Source organism: Phyllostomus hastatus, unplaced genomic scaffold, assembly GCF_019186645.2.
Source record: "Phyllostomus hastatus isolate PE091 unplaced genomic scaffold, TTU_PhHast_1.1 phas_contig_210, whole genome shotgun sequence".
Classification (NCBI taxonomy): Eukaryota; Metazoa; Chordata; class Mammalia; order Chiroptera; family Phyllostomidae; genus Phyllostomus; species Phyllostomus hastatus.
The window spans coordinates 20711844-20734053 of NW_025333737.1; the positions used below are offsets into that span (position 1 = coordinate 20711844).

Below are 22210 nucleotides of genomic sequence, written 5' to 3' on the forward strand. Positions count from 1 at the left end.
CCACCTACTCTTCATCTCACTGAGAAGGGTTGGCAGCTCTGTTTAATTCCGCTGTCTCTGCGGGTGTTGTGCTGGGCAGCGCCGACTGTGTGGGTTCTGTCAACCACCGCTGTGTCAACCACGCGTGCTCCCGGGGCCAGGGGCCGTGGCCTGCGTACTCTCTGGGGGACCCCGGTCCGGGGCACTGGCGTGACAGGTGGAGGCAGCAGTCGCACCAGGGAGCCCGACCTGGCCTGCACTGAAGGCTTGTGGGAAGGTTTCTCAGGACCAGGGAGCCTGGCCGCCCAGCCCCTGCTCCTTGGGTGATGTCATACAAAGACAACGAACAAAAGGGGGAAGAGGCAGAGCCCTTCTCCGTTATCTTGAGTCCCGTTCCAGGGGCTTGCAGGGGATGAAACTACGTTCTCTACCCCTCGGCCTGGAAGAAGCCCCACCTCCCCGCAGCCTGCTAGTCCCCAGGGCAGGGATCAGGGTCAGCCCCTACCTTCCCTGGCCCCTCATTGACGTCCCACACAGAGCATGGACTGTCTCATGTGCTCCTCACGGTCAAGGAGACCCCGTCTGTTTAAGTCAATGGTGTGGAGGATCTCCGTGTGCCCGGCCTCCCCGTCTGGGCCCCCACTCTACTGAAAAGAACAGATTCTATCTTGTTCTCCTAATATCAGGCAAGTCCTTAAACGCCAGTCTGCTCCTGGCCACTTCTGGGCCTGTCAGCCTCTGGAGCCTCGAGTTCGACCGCATTTGGGCCACACCCCCCCCCACCCCAACTGCTGCACCGGGCCCTGTGCAAGCCGGAGAACTTGGTCAAACCACCCAAGTTACGGTCAGAGCCCCAACGGGGAATCCCCAGGCTATCTCTGCAGCTGAAGTCACATGCTTAGTCCGTGTGGCCACACGCCGTGTCCCAGGGAGCTGTGCAACAAGCCGGCCCCCAGGCCAGCGGCTCCCAGCAGCAGTTCATCCCTCTTTCTCCTGGCTCTGGGAGTGCGGGCGCTCAGCAAGCGGGGCTCCTGCTTGCTGTCTCTCATGTATCTGTGGTCAGATGGGGTCCAAGGGGCCTCTTCACTGACACGGCAGGCAGGTGACGCTGGCTGGGCTGGGACTGTCCATGGAGGGTCGGGGGGTGGCTACTCATGGCTTCTCCATGCCACTCGGGCTTCTCACAATTATGGCAGCCGAGTCCCAAGCAGAAACATTCCAAGAGAGAAGGCAGAAGCTGCAAGGCTTCTCGTAGCCCAGCCCTGGGAGTCACGCTGTCACTTCCATCACGTTCTACTGGTGGCACGGGGCTAGCCTGGCTTCAGTGTGGGACGGGAACTCACAGGGGCCTGGCTACTGGGAGGCATGGATCCCAGGGACCGTCTCTGGAGACTAGCTACCGGCTGAGGTCAACGGAGAGCCGTGAGCAGGCAGGGCAGTGGGAAAGAGTTCGCTCACCCTCGGTGTCCGGCGGGCTGGGTTCCCGGGGCAGTGGGCACCGAGGGTGCCGTCACCACGGGAGCTGCCCTCCCAGGGCGGCCACAGAGAGGCCTGCCCGGCTCCCCAGGTCACAGAAGCACAATGGAAGCGGTTCTCCGGCGACCAGATCTCTTGCTCCAGCTGCTCCAGCACCACCCTCAGGCCCCCCTACGTGACCAGTGCTCCTCACCCCACACCGGAGTGCTGCCTCCACAGCAGCTGTGGTGGGGGGCGAGTCTGAGGGAGGAACATCTCCGAGTCTTGGTCCTTGAGTCTCCCCAAATGACATCTCAGATGATCCCACTACTGCAGCCCCTCTCCTGAGGGCCGCCATTGCCCTTGTCTCAAATGGCATGCAGAAAAACCAGTCTGGTTGGAGGGGTGAGAGATTTAGCTCGACATGCCGTTTGGATTTGTGCGCATAAGGAGCCTCCGAGGACACTTGTAGCTGGCTTCTCATGCCGGGAAGACAAGGTCTCCTATTTGTAAGTTTCATGGCTGGCAAAGCCAAGAAGCGGTCCGCCCCCCGCCCCCCCCCCCCCCGCCTCCAAGGGCTGTAGACCAACTCCCCAGAGGTAGATGGGATTGGCTTTAAAACTCCAATCTCTAAACAGGCAGCTCTGCAGGGCAAACGGGCCTGGGAGGAGGAGAGGGCGTGGCTGCCTGCAGCCCCTGGGTTCGGGGTCCAAAGAACAACCCAGCTGGACCTTCCAGGAGGACGTTCCTTCAGAGGACAGGCCAGAGGCCTGCGGTGCGCCTGCCTGTGCTCTCTCTGAGCCTCTGCGCAGGCTGCTGCCCGTGGGGGTGGAGCCTCTTCCCAACGGGCCCACAGCAACCCAGCAAGGGCGGTCTCTAACGCCTTCACTTCCAGAGAAGTTGCAAGGAGAGCACAAACACACCTGTACACCCTCTGCCCAGACTCGCCTGCCACTAATGGTTCGTCCTTGTGCTTGGTCACCTGCACACTCTCCTTGTCTGTGTCTATGGTTTCCCCACCGAACCATGTGAGAGTGAGTTGCATGCACTATGCCATTCCTTTTCTAAACATGGGGTCATTTTCTCACATAGCCACAGTGCAGGGACCTGCCTCAGACACCTAACATCGACACAGTGCTCTCACCTCATCTACCGCCCATGTTCCCGTTTTGGCAGCGGACACAGTGATGTCCCTTGTCACTCTCTATCCACCATGTAGGAAGGGAGGCTGAGGCCCGGGGACCTCAGACACCTGGTCCACGGTTGCAGACCCTGTCCATGGGTGGCAGGGAACTGCTTGGCCCTGGCTTTCGGAGAAAGCGCTGGGACTTCTGTGGGGACAGCGTCTGCCACCTGACTGGCTGGTGGCCCTCTGAGGCAGGTCTCTGCCCGGCACCTTTAGGAGGAAGAGGAGGCTGGCAGTCTGAGGAGGACGCCGAGGTCTGGGAAGTGAAAAGGCTTTTTGTTTCTTCCTGGTTTCTACACAAACGGCCCCAGTCAGCTAGCCCACAGGGCCCGGAGGAAAACCAGACTGGCCCTGCTCTGGGGAAACCCAAGCCCTGTGCCCGTGGCCTTGATTTTCAGTTCAGGACAAGGAAACTCTGTATGGCCTGAAGGGGCCAGTGTTTGCAGCTTCCCCGCTCGCCCTGAACGGGTCGCGCTGGAAACCAGCTGCCCTTCCAGGGAGAGAGGGGCCTGGTCCACAGGATGAGGCCCACCACTGCTCCGAGAGACCAACCCGGACTGCCTGGCCGGTGGGAAGGGAGGGGAACCAAGGGGCGGGCGGGTGAGCTCTCAGGGAATGGCTCGTACCTTCCTTCCTCGGTGAGCACCGCTCTTCTGTGGAGCTTTTTGAAAGGCACAGAGCCTGGCCTGGTCTTGCCCCTCCCAGCCAGGTTCTGGTGGATTCCAGGCCAACGCTGCTTCCCCGAAGCCCCCAGTTGACCATCTCCTGCCCGGCAGGCCTCAAGTACATTCCAGGAAAGGGGAGACGACACCCCGGTGTAAAGATGCAGGGGCACTGCCTGGAGTCCAGTAGCCACCCAGACCCTCCAGTAGGCTGCACCCCGGAAACCACACACAAGCTCCCACTGGGCCTGGGCTGTCTGGGAACACAGCCGCCCCTCCTCCCGCCCACCATGCTCTCCTGCCCTCTCTGCCAGGCGCAGGCATCTCTGCAGACCCCAGCAGGGCAGGACCCTTTGTGGGGCTTGCACAGGTTTATAACCAAGATCCAGAAACAACCTGTTCTTAGGGAACCCCCAGACCAAGGAATACTGGCACATGGTGGGCTCCTCTGGGAGAAACTGAGTCTCTACTGTCCTCAAAGCGCTGCAGACTACCGACTGTGCCTGAGAGCCCCCAGGAGGCTCCAAAATAAGGACAAGGGGCCCTTCGTTCAACGACAACTTAGAGCTCCCAGGCAGCATCAGCAGAGCACTGAACCCGTGAGGGCCGGCCTGTCCGCTTGGGGCCTGCCCAGCTGTGCAGGGCGTCGCCCAGGAAGCCAGCTCTGCTGGAGGCAGTGGGCGAAAGGGTTGAAGAGAGAGGCTGACAAGCACCAAGGTATAGACGACAAGCATGGAAGCAACCTGCCCAAGAGAAGAGGAGGAGAGGGCCGGCGGAGGGGAGGCAGGACTCCACCCTCCTCCACGTGGGGCCCTCCCCACCCCCACTGAGTTGGATCCTCAGGGCATCTCTCTCTCTGAGTGACCATCAGAGAATCAGGTCACCTCATCTAGGTTCTCATCCACTCCAGGGTTCCCGTCCCACTGCGTCACCCTACCTGTCCCCAGCCAGCAGGAAGATGCCAGGGGGAAGGAACATAGCGTGTATCCCGCGCTCCCTGCATGCTAGGCACAGTCATGGCGTCCTCGTGTGCGTGTACACGTACAGTGGAAAGGACACGTACATAGTGGCACACACATGTAGCGCATGTAAAGCGCTGTGCCTGTCACAGAGGTCCTCAGAGAATGTTTGCCGTTCTCGGAACCCTCGTTAATCAGCTCATTTCCTCCGAGTCGGCCTAACTGGCCTCCGTTACCCAGGAAAGGAAACAGGGGCTCTGAGCGATGATTGTCAAGGTCACGGCACCAGGAGCGGCACAGCCAGGGTCCAACCCTCGGTCCCGCCTTCAAACCCCTGATCCATCTCTGGGACTCTGGGTGCCCAGGTCCTGCCCCCACGTCCCTCCCCACCGCCTTGTGTGCAGCCTCAGGGGCCACTCGGATGCCCCGTCCTCCCCTAGGCCACCGGATCCTGGTCCCAGAACTGCCTTCCCCCCACTTCCAGGGTGAACTCCGAGCACGGCTTCCTCAGCCATGGCAAAGTGGAGCAGGCCGCAAGCCAGTGCTGTTGGCACCCGACTGAGGGGCTGCGCCGGGCACAGACACAGGAGAGGAGTCCCTACAGGTGGGGCTCTCCCTCGGAGGCACTCAGAGCTGGGCAAGGAGTGGAGTGAGCCGGGACCGGGTGACGGTGGCCCCCTGCCCTGCTGGATCTGAGGGCAGAGCCCTGGCCTGTCCAGCACAGTCCAGCCTGAAGGCTGAGGCTCCTGGCTTTAAGCCGCTGCTCCTGACCTTTCTGTGTCCAGTTTTCTCAAAAGTAAAACAGTGATGGAAACTCCTGGCCCCCAGGGCAGCAGGGAGCTCATAAAACAAACGAGGGAGTGCTGGATGAGGTGGACGGGGGGTAGCCCTCACTGTCCTCCGCACGGAGCCTGGCTGAGTGCTTTGGAAGTCACGCCCAAAGCCTGGCGGGGAGCGGGGGGGGCAGATGGCAGGGAGGGGGGCAGCTGCCACCCCCGCCCAGACTCCAGGCGTGCTGCTGTGCTGCTGCTGACTCTCTCCCTAGCCTCCCCCACCTGCCTCGGGGTCGGGCCTTCCCCTGCTTTCCTCAGCAAGGTGCGCACAGGGAGCTGCGCAGGCCGCGCTATTTGAGGAAAAAGCTGATGGTGGCAGCAACAGCTGTTCTCCTCTTCCTTTCTGGGAACCTGCAAGGACATTTCAAAGTGAAGAGAAACCTCAGCCTCCAGCAGGTGCCCAATTCTGCCACCGAGCGGGGGCTTCCCCCAGGCTGGGCGGGCTTTGCCAGAGACCCTGCGCTGATGGGCCAGCTCAATGGCTCTCTGGGACAGTGAGGGTCAGTGAGGGTCAGCGAGGGACAGTGAGGGAGAGAAATGCATGGCTCACGCATCAGCTTGCACCTCCCTGAAAGTCAGGCCAAGAGCAGCTGTGCAAAGTCAAGGAAGAACAGGCCCCAGGCAAGGGGTGCAGAGAGGGGGACGGCCTCTTTTGGCGCCTCCGTGCCCCCTCCCGTGGGTGGTGCGTAGGCAACGTGGGGGGCAGCACACGAGGAAAAGCCAGGAGCTGAGGAGCTCCTAGAGACTGAGAAAGAGGCGCTGCTCTCCTCAGCCCCGCCCGCCGCGATGACCTCGCTGGAGGGCAGATGAAGGGCAGGGGCGCCAGGACCAGGGACTCAGAGGCCACCTCCCCTCCACCACATTACTTCCGCCCAAAGAGCAGCACACATTTCCCCCCAACCACCCGCCTGGCCTCCCCAGCGCTCCCCTCACCTCCCCCAAGTGCAAACCCCTCTGCCCCAATTAGCAGAGCGGCACACAGACGACACAGCGTGCCAGTGCGCGGTGGGGGTGGGGCGCAGAGGCACAGGACCGCCCCCTCGCCACGGAAACTCGGGATTCATTTATTAAGTGCCTCTCTGGCATTTCCTTTTTTTTTTGCCTTCATCCCGCTTGTTTAATATTGCATTTGACATTCTCATTTTATAAATGGTAACAGAAGCAGAATGGATGGCTAAAATTAGCTTACGAGTGAGAATGATGCTACAAATAGGATGGTGAACACAGAAGCCTAGTTAATTCCACCCACACTACCCCCCCTCCACTTTTGGGCTGGGTCCCAACCCAGCTCTCAGGCTTCCGGCTGAGCAGGAGCAGCCGCAGGGAGGGGATGCGTGCCAGTCCCCCAGGCACCCTGCCAGGCGGCAGCACCCTGTGCCCGCCCCAGCCCGGGGCCTCTGTTGACCGCCTGGCCCCACCCGAAGCCCCAGGTCCCAGAGGTCAACCCAGGCTCTGCGGTCTTCTCCTCCTGCCCCCTTCCCCAGAAGGCGCTGCTCCAGACTTAATCCCCCCCGGGCGCCTTGGATGGGAGGCCGCAGGCTGAGATCTCACCAGGCTCTGCTCCGAGAAGCGGGTTTTTCAGAGCCTCCTACAAGGGTGATTCAGCTGAGGAACTTGAGCCCACCCCCTGGGACCTCCCAGCTGTGGGGCCCCCTGCTCTGCTCTGAGGGTGTGCCGCTTCCCCTCCACTTGGGGCCACTGCATGGAGGCGGCCCACCTCACATGCCCCACCCTTCCCCAGAGACTCGGGGCCCACCTCACACGCCCCGCCCTTCCCCAGAGACTCAGGGCCCAGTCCAATCCTGGTCTGCACACCTGGTCTGCACACAGTGCATCATTTCACCGACTCCTATTTAGTCTAGAACCACCTTCACCTGCGATTACGTATTTGTTCAATGAAACGATTCTAGAGTAACAACAGTGATGGTGCTGATAAGAGTAAAAAGACCTGTCACTTTGATGGATCTCGCTGTGTCCCCGTCAAATCCCCTCAACCCTCCTAAACCCCAGCCCTCTGTGAGGCAGGTGCCAGCAGCACCTGTCTTCCAGGGCACCATTCCTTCATTCCCCACCTTGCCCCTCCCGCCCCAAACCCCCAAGGCACCAATACTTTCCTCAGGCTGCTACCCTAAACCCCAGCAACTTTTTGAGGCACCCCTGCCCGCACACTCCACTTCTGACTAGTAAAAAGCTGACTCAGCTGTGACCCTGGGTGACCTCTCTGCTCGAAGCCTTCCCCTGCGTCCCCTCCTGCTCAGACCCCACCTGCTCAGAGCTACTTCAGTTTGAAATTGTAGCCCACAAGCCAAATCCAGCTGCTGCTTATTTTTGTAAACAACCTTTTAATGTAACATAGCCACACCCACTCATTTACATACTGCCAGAGGCTGCTTTTGCACTATCCCAGTAGTTGTGATAGACGGTAGGTAGGGCTCTCAAAGCCTAAAATAGTTACTGTCTGGCCCCTTACAAAAAGTTTGCTGGCCCCTCACTTTAGGCCAAATGGAGGAAACTTGCAGTTACCAGGGGGGTTTTCTGGAGGTGAGACTCCTTCAAGGCTACTGGACTCTGCACCCTACAACCGAGAAGGCCAAGGGCCCCGGGGCCAGCAACCATACAGGGAGGGCTCTCTGTGAGCTGCAAAGGGCGGTGGTCCCCTCCCTCCCCACTGCACAGAGGGGAGCAGGTGCAGAAGCGGGCACTTCCTGGCCATAGATCAGCTGTCGGTGGATCTGGGATTCAGGTGTGTTCCAAAGTCCTGGGAACCTCTAAATGACCCAGCAGGTCTGGACTAGGGGACAGGGACATTTGCATGTCAGAGGATGCAACCCTTCACCCCAGTGATGCATCCACACAATCTCCAATCAATGCTCCGAGACCCACATCACAGGGCAAGGGGGAGTGCTCCTTGGAGTGGGGGAGTTCCCCTCAGGGTCGGGGGGACCTGGTCTCTCTGACCACGAGGGTATGTGGGGTGGCACGAGAGCACCAGCCTGGCCTGGGGTCCCCAGGACAGGCAGGTTATCTGGCTCCATGCTCTTAGGGTCCCAGGTCCCTCATCCGGGACCCCTTCTTCTAACCCTGAGCGGACGATTTGTGACCCATACCTCCTGTGTCACCTCTCATCAGCAGTGGCCCTTGCCCTGTGCTTCTTAAGACTTTACTGTGCACAGGAATCACTGAGGATTTGTCAACACGCAGGTTTTGATTCGGTGGGTCTGGGGGGACCTGAGGCTGTGTTTCTAACGAGTTTGCGGACAGCTTAGCAACATTCATAAATCAGATCATCTTAAAGGAGCAAGGAGAAGGACCGAACACTCACAGGCATCCTGCAGTAATCCGTGTATAAAGCAGATACAGACTTACATTCACTGGTCAAATCAATCTCGATTTTTCACTTATGAGGTTTGCCTAGGTCGGCAGCAGGGTGTAGTGGGAAGAACACAGGGTTGGAGCCAGAATGACACAGGTTCAAATCCCAGCTCTGCCACTAAGAACCGTGGGCTGTGAAGTCCCCATCTATATAAGGGGGCAGCGGCCCCTTCCTCAGGACAGAAGGAGACCGCGTGTGCACCACGCTCCACGGCAGTGCCCGCTGAACAGCAATGCCCTTCAGCTGACTCACGTGCGGGGCAGGCTCCACCCACGGTGCCCTTGCCCGGGCACCTCCCAGACTCCAAGTTCTCACCCAGTGAGGCCGCTGTCACCTCCCCGACGCCACTGGAGGTGGGGACTGAGCCCGGCCTCCGAGGAAGCCTGGAGCAGGTCCTTGTCGAGTCCCGCCTCCCTCTCCGTGGCTGCCTGGACCGCTCGCTGGCTCGCCAGGAGCCTGCTGGCACTAATCAAGCAAGCGTCCCTGCTGCTTGGAGGCTGCTTCAATCAGGGCACGCGGCGGGAGGTGTTATTAGCTGTGCCCGCGCCGGGGCTCGCAGAGTGGCCCAAGGCGCCCCTCTCCGGAGGGCCGCCCGGGGCTCTGCGCGTGCACAGTCGGTGTTTGCGGAGGAGGAGCCGCGTCTGTGCTCCCCTCTGACCTGTGCGGGGACAGAGGAAGGGGCCGAGCCCCCGCCCCTGTGGTTGGGCCCTGAGCTGCGACGGTGCCGCCCGTGTCCCAGGCCCCTCACTCCCTGGTCTGGAGACCAACTGTGGACGACAGGGGCCACTTACACTTCAGCTCGGCCCTTCTCCCCATGTGGGAATCAGGCCCCGAGTGGGTCCATCCCCTTTTCCTTCTCTAAGGAGAACATGAAACCACATGGGCCACGACGTGGCTGAGCGGATGGTCCGTGGCCGCGGAAGGATACAGACCAGCTGGATGACCTTTAAAGTCCCTCCCGGCCGGAGGAGGGGAATAGCCGGCTGGTCACAAATGTGGGCTCTGGACGTCAGCTTTCGGGGCCTGAAATCTGGTGCTGCCACCACTGACCCTGTGGCCCCGGGGGGCAAGTTGTGTAACTTCTCTCTCTGCCTCTCTTTGCTCATCAGTTCAGTGCGGACAATGATTAGCACCTACACCACAGTGGGTGTGGTAATCCAATCAGAAGAGGTGTGTAAAGCAAGTGCTCAGCAGGGCATGTAGTCAGCACTCAAACACATGAGCTACTCCGGGCCCTCTGTGCGGGAGGGCACCACGTGGGGTCTTCTGGGCTATCCCCTGCCATCACCTTGAAGGTGACTTCCCTCAGGCAGAGCTCATACGGTGAGGGAGACAGAGTTCCTGTGCTCCCAGCTTCTGGAGCAGCACTCAGGCCCGCTGCTAACTCTCGGAGATGGTGGAGAAGGGCCTTCATTTTTTTAGAATGCCCAGGAGACTCGCCAACCCAATCACATGGGAAATGGCTCTGAAAACGATGAGGTGCCTGGCAGTCACTCGGTCACCATTCCAAGTCTTCTTCCTTCTGCAAACACGCATAGAGGACCTACTGAGTGCCCGGAACAGGAGTGCTGGGCTAATCCGAGACCTGGACTCCAGTCCTGTGCTTGTGACTCCTCGGCCGTGAGCCCCTTCTGTTCTGTGACAGGGAGACAATGGGGGTGGCGCACTTCTGCTTCTGCTGGGTTCACCGGGAGACTGCCCCGGGCGCCGGGAGAGAGGTCCCTACAGGCTCACACTGCAGCGCAGCACAGCGGGAAAGTCTCCCCTGACGTTGCAGCCACCACCGGGCTTCTGCACGGCGGTCTCTGCGTGGCCGTCTCTGAGCTCTGAGAGTCCTTCTGATCTTTCACTGGAATTCTGTCCGTCGCACAGTTTAAGTTCATCTCCTTTTCTTTGGGCCTTAGAAGTAGAAACCAGTATCACGGAAGCCTCAGTGATTCAGGACTCAGGCTCCTCTCCCAACGCCCTTCCGAGGAGGGGGAGTTCGCTGGAGAGGTCTTTCCGAGGCGACCCTGCACAGGCACGGTGCTGCGCCTTTGTCCCGCCCTCGCTCCTGGTGTCTCCCCCAGGCCCAGCGACCCTGCGAGGTGGTCATCACAGGCCCTGGCAGACTGGAGATCAGGGAGGCGACCTACCGATGCCCTCTCCCAGCAGCTCCAGATTCTCACTTGGAGCTCAGAGGGCCCGGTGGGCTGGGCTGGGCGCCTGCAGGGCCTCCTCCAAAGCCTGTCTGTAGTCCCAAGCACCCCACCCCACCCCACCCCTTCCTCTCGCCTCCTTCCATTTTTGCTTATGCTCTGAAAGAACAAGTGCCAGAGCCTGACTCAAAAGAAAACGGAGACCCCCTGATGCTGTGAGCAGTTACCCGCACCAGCCATAGTCAGTCCTCTCCCCTCCAGCCCGGGTGGGACAGAAGGAGCACCTGTGACATGACTGGGGAGCTACAAACCTCTCTGGATTCAGGCTAAAACTCTACCTTCTGAGTGCCCCATGCCAGCTGGGGGTCCACCCTCCCACCCCCAAGCTCAAACAACTGTCTGTCTAGGCCACCTGATGGCCCGGGAGCTCAACACCCATGGTCCTTCACTACCTGCGTGGCCCTGGGGCGTATTCCCCGGGCCCCAGCTTCCCCCACCTCCGGAGCAATGAGAAAAACAAAGCCCTTTCCCACTTGTGTCTCAGGTTCCTTTCAAAGCCAGTAAGCATTGAGAGGCCATACACAGGCATTCGAGGCAGCGGACGAGTGGTCTCTTGCCAGTCTATGGCGGGCTTTCCCGATGAGCTGTTGAGTCCCAGCAGGATGGGGAGGGTGTCTCCCAGTGCCCTCGGTTGGCCTTCCGCCCCCTGCTGCCCAGGTGGCCGTCAGTGGCGTCCAGCCCAGCGCCCCTGGCAGGCCGAGCGTGGCACCTGGGCCCCGGAGGCAGGCTCCCTTTCAAGCCCCTGTCGCTCAAGTTTTAGGAATAGCAGGCAGGAACCTCCTGAAAGAGCGGAGCCCCGACTGGAAGGCACCGGCTTGGGAGGGGCGGAGAGAGCCCAGCGCCCTTGTGCCATTTTAACGCCTGAGCTGGCGCCTCTAACCCAAGTGCGCAAAGAAACAGGGTTTTCATTTCAGATGCGCATGATGGCTAGGAACAATACCAACAATATTATTTTAGTGCCCGGGGAAAAAATTAGCAAGTCAAATATTGAATCAGGCCTGTAGCACCACATGCTAAGCAGATTGCTTTGATCTTATCCACACTAAAAGCTCTATTATTGAATTTAAAGTCAGGGAACACATATAAAACCAAGATACGATGAATATCTAAATGTGTGTTTCAGAAGCAAGGAGCGCTGTGACTAAAGGAAGAAAATATCAAAGTTACAGCTGCGGTTGAAACACAAATGCGCCCTGCTTCTGGTCTTGGGGTTGGGGGTTCTGCTGGCCCACCAAAATGTTTTGGCCCCGAAGGACCTGCTGGTGGCTGCAGAAACACCTACTGAGCTCCCATTTTTCTCCAACCAACAAGGAAGGGGTTTCTTGCTCTCCTACTCGCCCTCCTACTCAATTCAGAGGCAGGAGTTGGAGAGGAAAGCAAGCCAGTGTGTACATTCCATACATGGTATAGCGCCCTCTGGTGGCCATTTTCCTGGGTGGCCTTACCTGGCTCCTCAAACTTCCAATGATCCAATCTTTCCCTCCTTGTTGAGGGTGCCCCCCAGGAAAAGGAGCTTTAGAGGGTGAAAGGGAGGGACAGAAGCAGTTGATCAAGAAGATAAAAACTGTCCAGTGGATCAGAGCGGGGGAAATGTTAATTGCCCAGCAGGGCCTCAAGAGAGAGGAAATTGAGTGGTAACCTTCACACCTAGGATACCCTCCTCCCTACCTCCCACAATGACAAGCTAAACAGGAAAGGCACACCCTAGGCCAGGGGCTGGTGCACTACAACCTGCCACCCGCGTCTGCCTCCCTGCCAGCTGTTGTACAGCCAAGAGTCGAGAACAGCTTCTACATTTTTAAGTGGTGAAAACTTGTATTTCGCGACACATAAGAATTCCACGGCCAGCTGTCTGGCCTGCCAGACTGCAGACATTCACTATTTGGCCCTTTGCTCCTGCGGTCCACAGGGCTGACCCCCGAGAGTCTGGCCCGTGCCCGCCCTGCCCACCCTGCGGCACGGCGACCGGGGCTCAGGCAGTCCGAGGGCCTGGCGTGTGGGCGGCGGGAGGCAGGCATCGCATTTCAGCGCAACCCCTGCAAACTTACCATTTTATTATTGATTTCATGGAAGTGAATCTCACAGACTTTCTCCACGACGTCTTCATTCTCAAAAGTGACAAAGCCAAACCCTAAAGGAAGAGGAAAAACAAAGACAAGAACAGAGAGGGAGGGTGAGTTCGGTTCTGGCTGGCCCACGCGGTTTTTCTGTGCTGTCCTGCACGGCCACAGGCTCCCGGCCTGGGGCCGGGGAGCAGGTCCCTGGGAAGGACCCCCAGGTCGAGGCAATGATTTCTCATTTGTGTGGCGCACCCTTGCAACAGTGAGGAAAAGTTAATGATTTCACCCGCACTCGGCGGGTGCTGCGTGCTGTATACCTGCCCCCAGGCAAACAAGAAATTTTCTTGTCTGTCATTTATGAGGGTCAGAGCTGCGTGGCGGCGGCGGCAGGTGCGCGGCCCCGGGCGGCGGGGATCACTGCGGGGCCACTCCACGCTGGAATGGCAGCCCTCCGGTCAGCCTCCAGACGGAGGCGGTTATTTGTCCGTCTCTTCCTGAATTACTTCCTCTAATACCTCATCAGGACATCCTGAGGCCTGGAAGAAACTATTAAAAGTTTCGGGCCTCTGTTCTGCACAGGCATCCCTTTTCTACTGCTGCTTCAAAGGCGCTACAGATTTGGGGCAGTTTAAGACTGTTTGATGCCTGCCGTCAGCCTGCCGTCTACCCACTGTATCTACTCGGCTGGAGACGGCCTCTGCTAGACAAAGCTGCACTGCAGAATTTGGCAGGCAGCCACCGCTCGGCATCCTCAGCTCCTCTTGCTACCCTCCTGCCCCTCTCTTTCCTCTCTTCCTGCCCCCAACAGGGTCTCCCGCACGCAGCCCCATCTGGGGTTTGGTCCTGGACCAAAGGCTGACCCTGTTTGGTCAGCATTGATGCAACGCACGGGCCCACGGGCCTGAGGGCACCCCAGCAGGATGGGGCGCGGTTGCGAGGTCGGTGCCGACACCACTCGGGAGTGCAGGCCGAGAGCACAGACAGACCCTGAAGGGGAGGCAGGGGCCTGGGTCTCCAGCTCTGACCTTGCTCCCAACTCATGTGCCACTCCGGGAAGCTCCTTCCCCTCCCTGAGCCTGGAGTCCTGTGCCTGCAAATTACGGTGAAAAGATTGGACACTGGGTCCCACACCTTGAGTCACAGCCCAAGTCAGGATCTGCAAGGACCTCTGCTATGGGCCGAATATTTGAGCCCCCCAACCCCCATTCATATGTTGAAATCATAACCCCCGAGGTAATGGTATGGAGAGGCGGGCCTTTGGGAGGCATTTCGGACACGGCAGGAGAGCCCTCGAGAACAGGCTACTGCCCTGAGAAAAGACACAGCAGGGAGGGTGCCGTGAGAGATGGCTATCTGGAACCAGGAAGCGAGCCCTCGCCGAACTCCTGACCATCCACGCTGGTGCCCCGGCCTCGCGCTCCCAGCCTCCAGCACCGAGAGAGACCGCGGTCTGCTGCGGACGGGTCTCCACGTCTGCAGCACGTCGTAGAAGCAGCGCACGCAGACCAAGACACTGTCCTCCCCAGACGCGAACCCGGCTGAACACAAACCCGGACACACACCAACCGCAGGCCGAGAGCCAGAATGGAGGTTTCTGTATTGTAATAATTGGTGTTTCCTGTCAATGACTAAGAATGCAGATGCTTCCTTTCCGAGTTGTGTCTATTTTGGGTCCCAGAAACCCAAGGTGGAGAGAGGATCTCTCAGTCCCTTCGCTATCACCACCACCTCCTAAGGAACAGCCGAGAGCAGGCAGCTGACACATGGAGCTTCCCCACCCGAGCTCCTGCGGGGTCTAGAGGTTCCCAGGGAAGTGGATGAAATAGGCCATTCCCTGTTCTCAGAAGGATAGAGGGCTAGGACCACCCCACAAATGGCAGCCGTCATCTCTACTATAATGCACAATTTGTCAGCAGTGCCAAATACCTGGCCAGTGTTCCCAGTCCCAGGACTGTGTGGACAGTCCTGCCCGTTACAGACACAGAAGGCTGAGGGTCCGCCATGCCTTAAGGGGACACAAGCCTTTGCTGCCAGGGGTTCAAGGTCGGCACCTTCCTCCCAGCGGCATCCGGGAGAAGCTGGGTCCTCAGACACAATGATCTGTTAGAAACTCGGCCCGACAAAAGACCTTCGCCCAAGTGTACACAGCCCCTCTCACACCGGTCCTCTGCGGAGAGCTGCAGGTCCCCTAGGTGCCCTCTGCTGGAACATCTCCCCCGTTCTAGCCCTCCATCCCATTCGCTGTGGGCAGAGTTGGACGAGAGCCATGCCCAGAGGCAGCCCCAGTGATTTCCCTTCGGGCTCTGCTGTGCTGGCCCCCCATTTAAACTCTTGGCCAGGCAGGGACCCCTGCAGCACACTTGCATCGTTTTGGTTAGTCCCCTCCTTCCTGCCCACCATCCAAGAGCTCAGGATCTAGAGGCTCCTCCAGAAGGGACTGAGATGCAGGTCCCCTTCACAGTCCTCGGGGGTGGACAGGTGGCACAGCCGAGCGTGCGGGAACCTGCCATGCTGGCTTTGAGGAGGGGGCAGGGCTGGGCCCTCACTCCCTCTCTGTGGCAGGAGGTACTGGCCTCGAACACCCCGCAGTGCTGAGTGGTGCCGGCTGACCTGCCGGTCCTGCTCCCCTGGGGTCCGAGCATCCTGCTCATTCCCCTGTGCCCCTGCTTCCCTCCCCGCCCCCAAGACTGATCTGGACCATCCTTCTCCGTGTATCGGCTCCCATCTGGGCAAGGAGAATGCAGAGCTCAACAAGACAATGGCCCTCTTAAGCAGTTTCCTCCCTGAAAGGCACAAGTTGGAGGTTCCCACTTAGGGAGACCACCTCCCCTGTGCACACCTCACACTCCCTCACCAGCCTCGCTTCTGTCTAGTCTGCGGTTGGTCGCTCTGGGTCTCGTCTTTCTCTGCAGGTCACCTCTGCAGCCTGGACCGGAACCCAGGCAGCATGTGACTCCCTGCGCGGCCAGAACATGTCAGCTCTCGGGGAGCCTCACTGCAGATTAGGATGGGCGCCGTGGCTGGAACACCGCACCCCTGTGAACGGGTTTTATGTGGGAAAATGTTTTTTTGTGAATATAATTAAGGGTCTTAAGGATTAGGGTGGGCCCTAAATCCAATGACAGGTGCTCCTCTAAGAGAAAGGGGGCGCAGACTGGAGGGGCAGAGGGAGAGACTGTCCTCCAGGACCTTGGGGGGCAGTGCGGCCCCGCTGAGCCTCGATCGCAGACTTCAGGTCTCCGAAACTGAGAGGACACATTTCCGCTGTTTTAACCACCAGGTTTGTGGCACTTCCTTAAGGCAGCTCCGGGGACCAATGCAGCACGGCTCCCGGCTGTGGCTACGCCCCCTGCCCCCCCCCCACCAGGCAGGTTGAATGCAACCTCTGCAAGCCAGGAGGCTTTCTCGGTTTGGGTAGAAGGCAGGAGAATGTGAGTGAAGAAACCAGGCCTGTCTGTGCCATCAGGAAAGAGCGTGACGTCGGTGCCCGTCAGGGAGGTCAGTGCCCTGCACGTGAGCCAGGGCACAACCTGCTTTAGGGCCAGCTTGCTGCTGAGCATGTGAACTTGATCCTGGGTAGGTCATGGGTCGAGTTCACTGCTGTGGAAGCTGCTTTCCTGCTGCAACCCACGTCTTCCTGGTCCACTGTGTGGATCAATCACTCTCTGAACTGCAGGCCCAACACCATCCCGGACTCCCGTAGTCCCAGCTTCCCGTGCGCTGTGCCGCCCCTCAGAGACAGGAGGGGTGGGGGTGCCAGAGCCAGGGGACAGGAATTGAAATGCAGACTGTGCGCTGGGAGGGGCGGGGGCAGAATTTGCATCAGTGCAAATTCTGGCTCCGATATTCTCCCTTCTGGCCCCTTCCCTAACCCCCAGGACTCAAAATCCGAGTATCACAAAAATGATTTTCCTGATCAAAGGAGAGAGGCTGGATTTCAAGCCCAGGTACCTCAGCTGCATAACAATTCAGCGATGTCAAGACTCATTTGCAGTATTTTAAAGATCTATATCGTTTTAACATCCCTGCCTGTTTGGCCCAAATAGAGAAAGCAAACTTGATTATGTCTAAAATATTTATTTATTCCATTTGGAGAAAGCAAAGAAACACTTAATTAACGACAAATGTTATTCCTTAACGTATAATCATTCTTATCTCACGGGTGCATTATCATTTACAATGAAATAGGAACTCAGTGGCGAACAAGCCCCCAAATAAATTAAACTGAGGTGTGAAGGGCAAAACAAGGAGGTCGGAAACTGGGGAGGGGTAGGGGAGTGGGTGGGAAAAACTCTTTTTTGGCGTCAACGTCTTGTTTTGAAATTTTTTTATTGGGTGAAATATATATAACACACTTTACCATTTTAACCACTGTAAGTGTACAGTTCAGTACAACAAGGTACAGCCATCACCATGCCCCATTTCCAGAACTTTTCACTGTCCCACCCCGAAACTCCGCACCCACGAAGACAGCGGTCCCCAACTTTTTGGCACCAGGGGCAGGTCTCATGAAAGACAATTTTTCCACGGACGGTAGGTGGGGGCCAGGGGCCAGGAGGTGGAGCTCAGACTGGGGAGGGGGGTGGGAGACAGGAGGCGGGCTCAGGTGGGAATGCAGTGGGGGAGGGGGTTGGGGACCCCTGCACTGAGCAGTAACTCCCCGCCCCTCCCTCCCCTCCTCGGTCCGCTTCTGTGAATGTGACTACTCCAGGGGCCTCGTGTAAGTGCAGTCGTACAGCACGTGTCCTCCTGTGCCCGCCTCAGTTCACTCGGCACGGCGTTCTCCAGGCTCAGGGGCCTCTGGAACAATCTGCTGGGCGTACGGATTCTACAGGAGACTCAGGAAGGCTGAGTCTTCCGGACAAAGGGCAGGAAGGGCTGACTATTTCCCTGCCATTTCGACAGAGAGAGCCCCGGAGAGAGCCAGAAATGGGGCCCTCTAGCCAGGAGCCTGTCAGACCGAGGCACAGCAGCCAGGTGAAGGAAAGCACAGTTCTCCCCACTCAGATGAGGCAGGACCACAGAGCAAGCTGTGTGCCCCTGGAGAGTGCCTCCGCCTCTTTGAGCCTCTAGAAGACGCAGGCAGAGCCGAGCAGACGGTGCATGGGGGGGCCCCAACCCTGCTCTGGTCCCCGGCAAGGCAAGGGCTGGGGTCCACAGTGTGTCTCCGAGAGGTCACACTCCCCCTGGGCCCTTTGGAGGACCCCTGTGAACATCTGCACCCCATGCTCAGCTTCTCATCTCCCTCGGCCCTAAAAGGGGGTGCCATCCTGGAACTACCAAACTCCTCTCCAGTCACTCAAGCTGCCATGCAGCACAAGAGGGGAGCCCCAGGGACCTACAGCCAGGGGACAACAGGCTAGTCCAACCAGACAGACCCTCTCACCTGTCATCAGCAAAATGGCACCTGCCCGGTCGCTCCTCAAGTCCCCACCTTAACGGGACCCAGTGCTTCTGAAGGGCTGCAGGAGTCAGCAAAACCAGGACAAAGAAGGCGGGAAGGTTCCCCTACACAAACAGGGATTTAGACTTGGACAGAAATAGGGTAGCCGCTGATAGGGAACATTTACAAAAAGGAAAGTCTGCAGCGTTCTCCTGAATGAACCTATTATTGGAAACTAACAGTAGGCTCTGCTTGAGGGAGAAGCATTTCACAGTGAAACCCTTTCCCCTCTTTCACTCAGAGGAACAAACTGAATATTCATCCAAATAAAGCAAAGCTATGAAGACGACACGCACAGAGGAGAGAACAGAAATCTGAAAACAAGATACCTCGAAATTAACATGGCCAGCTCCCAGCGCAGTTAACTGAGGAACGACCCCGACAGTTAATTTACAAAGAATTCTTTTTTAGGTCAGGGAGGGAAAGAGGGGGACGGCCTCCTCCCAGCCTCAAAAATAATTTTCTTCTCTCACCATAGAGGCCAGGGAACACGGATAGGCAATCACGGAGTGCCTGATGCACCTTCAGTGGAAGGCGTGAGTTAGCACACTTGGTTAATGGGGAAAAGTGAGGGGGCAACGAGGCCCAGAGTGTCGAGTTCACTCTGAGTGCATCCCGTTAAGAACTTCAGGTGTGTGGGTGCAAGTGTGTGTGTAACTCACGCTACCTCCTTCTCCTGCCGGTGACTCAGTGTCGAGGGGTGCGGGCTGCTTCCAGGACACACGGGAGAGACTTGGGCTTGGCTTCAGAATGTTTCTCACACATCAATCACACCCCGTGGTCCCCGGGGCGGCGCGGTGAGAGGTGGGGCAGGCTCTGCCCTCATCATTTTGCGTAACCGCCCAGCACAGTTAAATGACTTGTCCGTGGTGGCCCGTGGACACAAAGCCAGGGAAGGGCGTCACAACCTTCCTTGGGTCAGCACGTGTTCAAAGGTGGACATGGTGGCCCCAGTGGCTCAGAGCGGGTGACAACCTGGGCCACGGGGCACAGGGGTCTGAGAGCTTCCTCAGGGTCAACTCCCACCCCAACTCAGCTGTGCGTCTGCCACAGACATTTCTCCCAGGGCTGCCCCCGCCCCCAGCTTAGAGTGTCACTGGGCCACCTCTGTGGCCCACAGCAGGTTGGGCAAACCAGTTTCATCTGCCTGGAAGGGAGCTCCTGGCACGCTGGAGGGAGAAGGTCTCAGACCCCGCCCTGCAGGTCCCTCTGACAAGAAGGGCAGAGAGGAGTGTGTGCAGATGCAAAGTGGGCTGGGGCGGCCTTGCCTGCCCTGACTTTGTCCTAAAAATGTAACTCAGAAGTCCGATCAGTTCCAAGAAACAACAACAACAACTAGCTGCCTTTCCCAAAGGACCGACGTGTCTCGATTACGGACTGCCACCCTGGGGTGCTCGGCGCACACCGCCCGTGCATCAGTGAGACCCAGCCCGACCAGAGCGCCAGCAGCTCCCTGGGCATTTGCAGACGTGGGACTCAGGGCCGGCGGCGGGCTGACAGTCCCAGCCGTGTCTGCTTCGTGCCCACACGGTAACGTGGACTTGGGCAGCTGGGACTCTCATTTCCCACCAAGGTGAGGGTGGGGCTCCTTGAGTCATTTCTGATGTCTCGTGTCCCGGAGATGGGTCCTTATTATCAGGTCCCACTCTAGCAATCTCTGTGGGAAGAGAAAGCTTATCTGCACCCATGCAGCAGCCCTTCTTGAACTGGGTCTTCACATCCCCTCCCCCCGCCCCCGTGCAGTAGAAATGACTGGTCCCACGTCCCAGGTGAAGAACTGAGGCCCGCGTGGGAGCCCAGGTCCTTTCCTACCCCGTCCACTCCCTTCCCAAGAAAAGGGGCTACTTCTAAACCCTGCATCCCCCAGGTTCTAACCTGTCCCACAGCCCGGCTCCAGGACCCTGCCCGGTCACGTTTCCCTGCAAGAACCCTCTCGAAACCGGGAACGGCCCCTCATCCTAATGACCCAGCAGAGGCGTCTGCTCCAGTTGAAAGCTGCTTCCCTGCCGCCTGCTGTATGGGAGCCCTTCAACATGCAGGCAGCTGAGGGGAGTGGAGGTTTTTCAGAGGCACACAGCAAAGATGACTTTTACACAGAAAACCAGCCAGAGCATTTCCCGGGCCAGTCTCACCCAGGACGGCCACAGGGTGAGTGACTCCTCTGGACACCTCCAGACCCCCACCGCAGACGTGCCTGAAACAGGGCTGGGTTAGCGCCAGGCACGATGCTCGAGACCTCTTGCAGCAAACTGGCTCTCTAATGAGTCAGCCGCGCTGGAGGGATAAACAGAGAAGCACTCACTTCCTTGGCCTTATTAAGAACACAGAACAGGGCAGGCACGCTGACCCATGATGCACACCAGACTCAGCCCAGGGGCTGGTCAGAACAAAGGCGCGAGGGCCGGGAGGCCACCAGAGGCAGGCCACCCTCTACCCTGCTGCCACCCTCACCCGGGCCCAGCGGGCACGCCGGTGATGGATCCCAGGGATCTGCAGATGGTTCCCCCGGTAGCACCCCTCTCTCCTCCCCACTCCCTTTCTTCCCTCCTCACTCTGAGCTCACGAGCTGCCTCTTTCGGGGCCCCTTTCTGCCTGGCCTTTCCTCCCCACCATGTCCCCTTCAGGGTGGCGCGGTAAGCCCTTCCGCGGTGGCATCACTCATGCACCTGCTTCCTTGTTTACACCAGCAGTTTGGCAGCTGGTTGCTGTAAACTATAATAAAATGCCTTTCCAAAAAATGAAGGAATGTGACCAGACACGCCAGACATCATGATATTAAAGCCGTGTCAATTAATTTCTCCTCCTGCTTGATAAACGAGCCCCATTCCATCTCTTAATAATGAGGAGAGAAACAAGAAAAGTTGACACTTAGTTTAATTTATTTTCTCAACTTGCCTGGTCATATTTCTTTCTGCCTTGCAGAGCTGGCTGGGGCTGTGGGAATTACAAGTGGCTGGGGCCGGCGAGGCACAGATCGGCGCGAAGCGGCGCGGGTCTCCTTTATCCCCACGCACCACTTAATCAGGAGGGGAGAGTGACGGCTGGCCAGCTCACACCTGCGCCTCTCCAGCCACCTTTGGGGGCTGGGGGCAGCCGGGGGGTGGGGAGGGGTGCAATCTCAGGTGCATGGGGAATCAGATAACAGAAATGACACTATCAGCTTTCCAATCTAGCGCGGAGGAACTGCACAAGGCTGAATTCCCTAAATTAACATTAAGCTACGTTGGCGGCATTTGCCAGAGGGGAGCCAATTTCTCAACTGGAAAGGTGCGTTTCTTTCCTTTTTCAGCCCAAGGAGGCTGTAGCCAACACCACCTGACCTTGAAATGCAAGCACCAACCTTCTAAAAGTCAGACGCCAACCGTGAACCCGCAAGCGTTTCATTAACCTCAGGGCCATTTATGGAGATTCAACCATGAACCAAGTTGGGGTGGGGGGCGAGGGGGGGTAGTTAAGTGTGCTCCCAAACCAGCATTTTCCCAGGGTGGCCCTTCACAGTCCTCGGTGGGGGCAGGGCTTGTTTACAGCCAGGTCGCTGGGCTCTGCCTGCCTCCTGAGTGGGCTCTGTGGCTGTCACCCAGGAATCTGCACTTGAACCGGCTCTCTGGTGATTCTGATGTCCACCCAAGTCTGACTCCGCTCTTAAATGTCCCAGTTCAGGATGAGCAGAATAGAGATTATCTGGTCAACAGTCCAGGACACTCCACTAGAAAAGAGAATCTCTAGTCTCCCCTTTCACATGAAGGAGGAGACAAGCTGCTTTAAGAAGTCTCTGCTACCCCTTCTCGGCCCCACAGGCCACCTGCACCCAAGGCAGGGGGAGGCCAGGGGCCAAGATGATGGATGCATCTCTCTCTCAGGCTCAGGGAAGGATCAGAAACCAGTTCATACTAAAGTGTCAATGGCTGATTTTGCTTCTGCTCCCAGGGATATTCATGGTTTACCTGTTTATGCAAAAGCAACTCAGTTTTAGTTTAGAATTCCAAACAGTTACTCAGGAGGCAGGAGCTGCTTCTCTCTGATGGGAGGCACCTCCTGAGTCTGTGAAATTAGATGAGTGTA

At 58.2% G+C, this 22210-nt stretch overlaps 1 protein-coding gene across 8 annotated transcripts in view; it reads right to left on the reverse strand.

Moving 5' to 3' along the window:
• Window positions 1–22210, reverse strand: part of MSI2 (musashi RNA binding protein 2) — a 373357-nt gene that overhangs the window by 61319 nt on the left and 289828 nt on the right. For all 8 annotated transcript variants that reach the window (XR_006785340.1, XR_006785339.1, XM_045835868.1 and 5 more), the window contains exon 8: window positions 12694–12776. Coding sequence is in view for 6 of the 8 variants with exons in the window: in XM_045835868.1 (XP_045691824.1) it covers window positions 12694–12776 (83 nt within the window). In the remaining 2 variants the exon portion in view is untranslated. The remainder of the gene's footprint in view (window positions 1–12693; window positions 12777–22210) is intronic.